At 45.2% G+C, this 2,900-nt stretch overlaps 1 protein-coding gene across 1 annotated transcript in view; it reads right to left on the reverse strand.

Annotated features, from left to right (window-relative positions):
- Positions 1-2,593: 2,593 nt before the first annotated feature.
- The window catches only part of TRIL (TLR4 interactor with leucine rich repeats), a 1,942-nt gene continuing 1,635 nt past the window's right edge, over positions 2,594-2,900 (reverse strand). Inside the window, exon 2 of the mRNA XM_019508548.1 lies at positions 2,594-2,867. Coding sequence (XP_019364093.1) covers positions 2,594-2,867 — 274 coding nt within the window. The remainder of the gene's footprint in view (positions 2,868-2,900) is intronic.

Consider the following 2,900-nt stretch of genomic DNA (forward strand, 5'->3'; position numbering starts at 1 on the left):
GGCCTACCTTAACATAGTCACAGTCTTTGTTAGTATAAAAGTTACAAATAATGAAAATAAACCATTTGTTTCACGCTGTATCATTTTCAAATCAATCTTAAGACACTGATTTTCCGTTTAGAAAATGGTTTTATTGAAATAATCTATTATAACCATGTACAGCATTTACGCATCTCCCATTGGAAGAATATCCAGTGATAGAGCTAAGGTCAGTGTGATATACAGTTTAATGGTATTCAATGATCTCCAGTAACTTCTAGCAATAACGGTGTTGTCCCACTGATGGGCATATGCAGCCTTCATACTACACTACCTGCTTACGAAATAACATAGCCTAGAATTTTAGACTTTTAATTATTTTTTTAAAGACTGGTTCTGTGTTCTTTCAATACACGTTCTATTCAATCCTGTATCAAAAATCTCACTGAGTTTGATGGAATTTTCTCTTATATTGCATGCAAAATATAGCCCTTGGTGGGCACAGAGGATTCAAAATGGGACACTAAGTCTATAGTTTTGCTATAGACTTCAAAGGGGCCAGGATTTCACTTTGAAATCTCCCCACTGCATAATAGGTAAAGGTTAAGACAAACTATCCCTATACTCACTCACCAGTGTATTTGGACTCTAATGTGGAGAAACTCTATATAGGGGATTAAAGACTTATTTTCAGTCACTAGACTCTCAATCAGAGTACCAGTTATTATGCTGCCTTTTGTAAACACTTGTTCCTTAGAAACTGAATCAATAAAGACTACCTCACATCACTGGAGGCTGCTGAACTTCTGTGGAGACTCTAAGAAACTTCTATTCACCATCATAGGTTGAAATGGAACCCATTACATTGAGATGAATGCTTCCATATTTCATTATCAATCCTCCTTACTATTCAGTTTCTTTGAGTTCACTTGAGGTTCCAGAAGTAGCAATGTTCTCAGCCATATACTGAACTCCCTCAAAAAAATATTTGCATAAGCATCACCACAGTTAGGACCTTTTTAATCATCTCATTTCTAGACCACACAAAAAGTTTATTAATGCAAACTAAACCATAATATTTAATAGTAACAAAGCTACACTTTGTATATGCTTAGGGAAGTAAAAATCCAAGAAACAAGGTAAAGTTGATCTTAAAATAATGAATGCTGCTCTGACAACAAAACAAATTCAAATAAAAGAACTGACCACATGCTACTGCAAGAGAGTAACTCAGGATTACGGTTTCACTTTATCGTTACCCAATTAGCAGAGAAAGACATTGTGAAACCTAGAATAACATATAAAAACTTGTGATTTCACAGTGAGGTACAAATATGTAAAAAAAAGCTTCTAATTTTAATACAGCAAAGCTAAGAAAAGAATGATTTCTTGATATAAGGTTGTTTCACATTTCTGAAATACCCTCCATCTATTATTAGCACATCTACACCATCTGTCAATTGACACTTCACCTTTGCATCCACTCCCATAACTACGAAGATGGAGCATTTGATAGTCTGTGGTCTACTGCCCATGTACCCAGAGAACTAACACACACATTAAAGTGTACAAGTACCAAGCAGTATTGATTAATTTAAAAAGAATTCACTGTAAACGTGTTACACAATTTGTACGTTTTCCCTAGTGGTATAAGCAATATATTCCTATAGAACTACCCAGTTGCATTACTGCTTTCTGTGTAAAAAAAGTATCTCCCCCCACAACCTCATCTTCCACCCTCTCCTCCCTCTCCAAATGTTCTGCATTAAAACAATTGGTTTCAAACTCTTCCCATTCCTCTCCCAGGTCCATTTTACTGCTGTTTTAAAACATTCATGCTCCAACCTCAGTGCTGATGTATTAAAAAAAAGTTTGTTGGAAACCACAGTTTTTATTCCAAGTTATTGGACCAGATACTTGTCAGCTTGGCCCATCTCAGCCCAGTCCAAAGAGATGTCCTAAAAGGTACTACATCCACTGATGGCTCCAGGGTGGGGAGAAGACACCCCACCCCATGCCTGTATTGGCTCCAGTTCTTCTTGAGAGTGTCTTAAAAGGCAGGATTAGGTTAGTGCAGCGGTTTCCAATCCGTGGTATGGGTATTACCAGTGGTACACAGTCAACCTGTCAGTGGTAGGCGTTAACAGATGTATTATAATGCCAAAGAGTTGGTGGTGGTACCTAAGGTTGAACTGAAAAACATGCTGGTGGTACTTAAGGCTGTCTGGTATTAAATCGGTGGTATGCGATCTGTCCGAGTTTGGGAATCGCTGGGTTAGTGGTTATTCTAGAGGGCCCCTCACAAACACAAGGTTTCTGAAGAGAAGACAGCAGAGGGGCTGTGTCAGGCTACAGCCTTCCCGGCATGCGGGAGGAGACCCCAGGGGGGAGCACGCTGCTGCCCCCAGGCGGCTGGGAGCGGAACCCAACGGAACCCGCCGGGGCCCCGCGTTCCACGCCCCCAAGTGGAGGCGCTGGGAGCTCCCACGTGGCTGCAACCCACGCGAGGCTATTCCCCTCCCCCCCTTCTCCTCCTCCCCGAACTACAGCTCCCAGCAGGCTCTGCGGCACGGAGGCGCCGGTGAGGGGCCAGCTGGGAGCGGTAGTCCCGGCTTCAGTCGGCGAAGCGCTGCAGCAGGTGCTCGTCGCCGTGGCGGGCGCCAACGCCGCCGCCGCTGTCGAGGAAGCGCTCGCAGGGGAAGTCCATGAGGTCGGCCTCGCTGAGCGCGCAGGCGGCGGCGGCGGCCCCGCGGCCCGGGCGCGGCGCTTGGAAGCCGGAGAAGTCAGCGGAGACGCCGGTGCCGGTGGAGCGCAGCGGCCGGCGCGTGGAGTAGACGTGACGCACGTGGACGGGCGCCGCCTTGCGCCGCCGCCGCCCCAGCACCTTCCTGCGCACGAGGCGCGAGGCCCAGGCCGCCAGC

This window comes from Gavialis gangeticus, unplaced genomic scaffold, assembly GCF_001723915.1.
Source record: "Gavialis gangeticus isolate Ggan-Ray unplaced genomic scaffold, GavGan_comp1, whole genome shotgun sequence".
NCBI lineage: Eukaryota > Metazoa > Chordata > Crocodylia > Gavialidae > Gavialis > Gavialis gangeticus.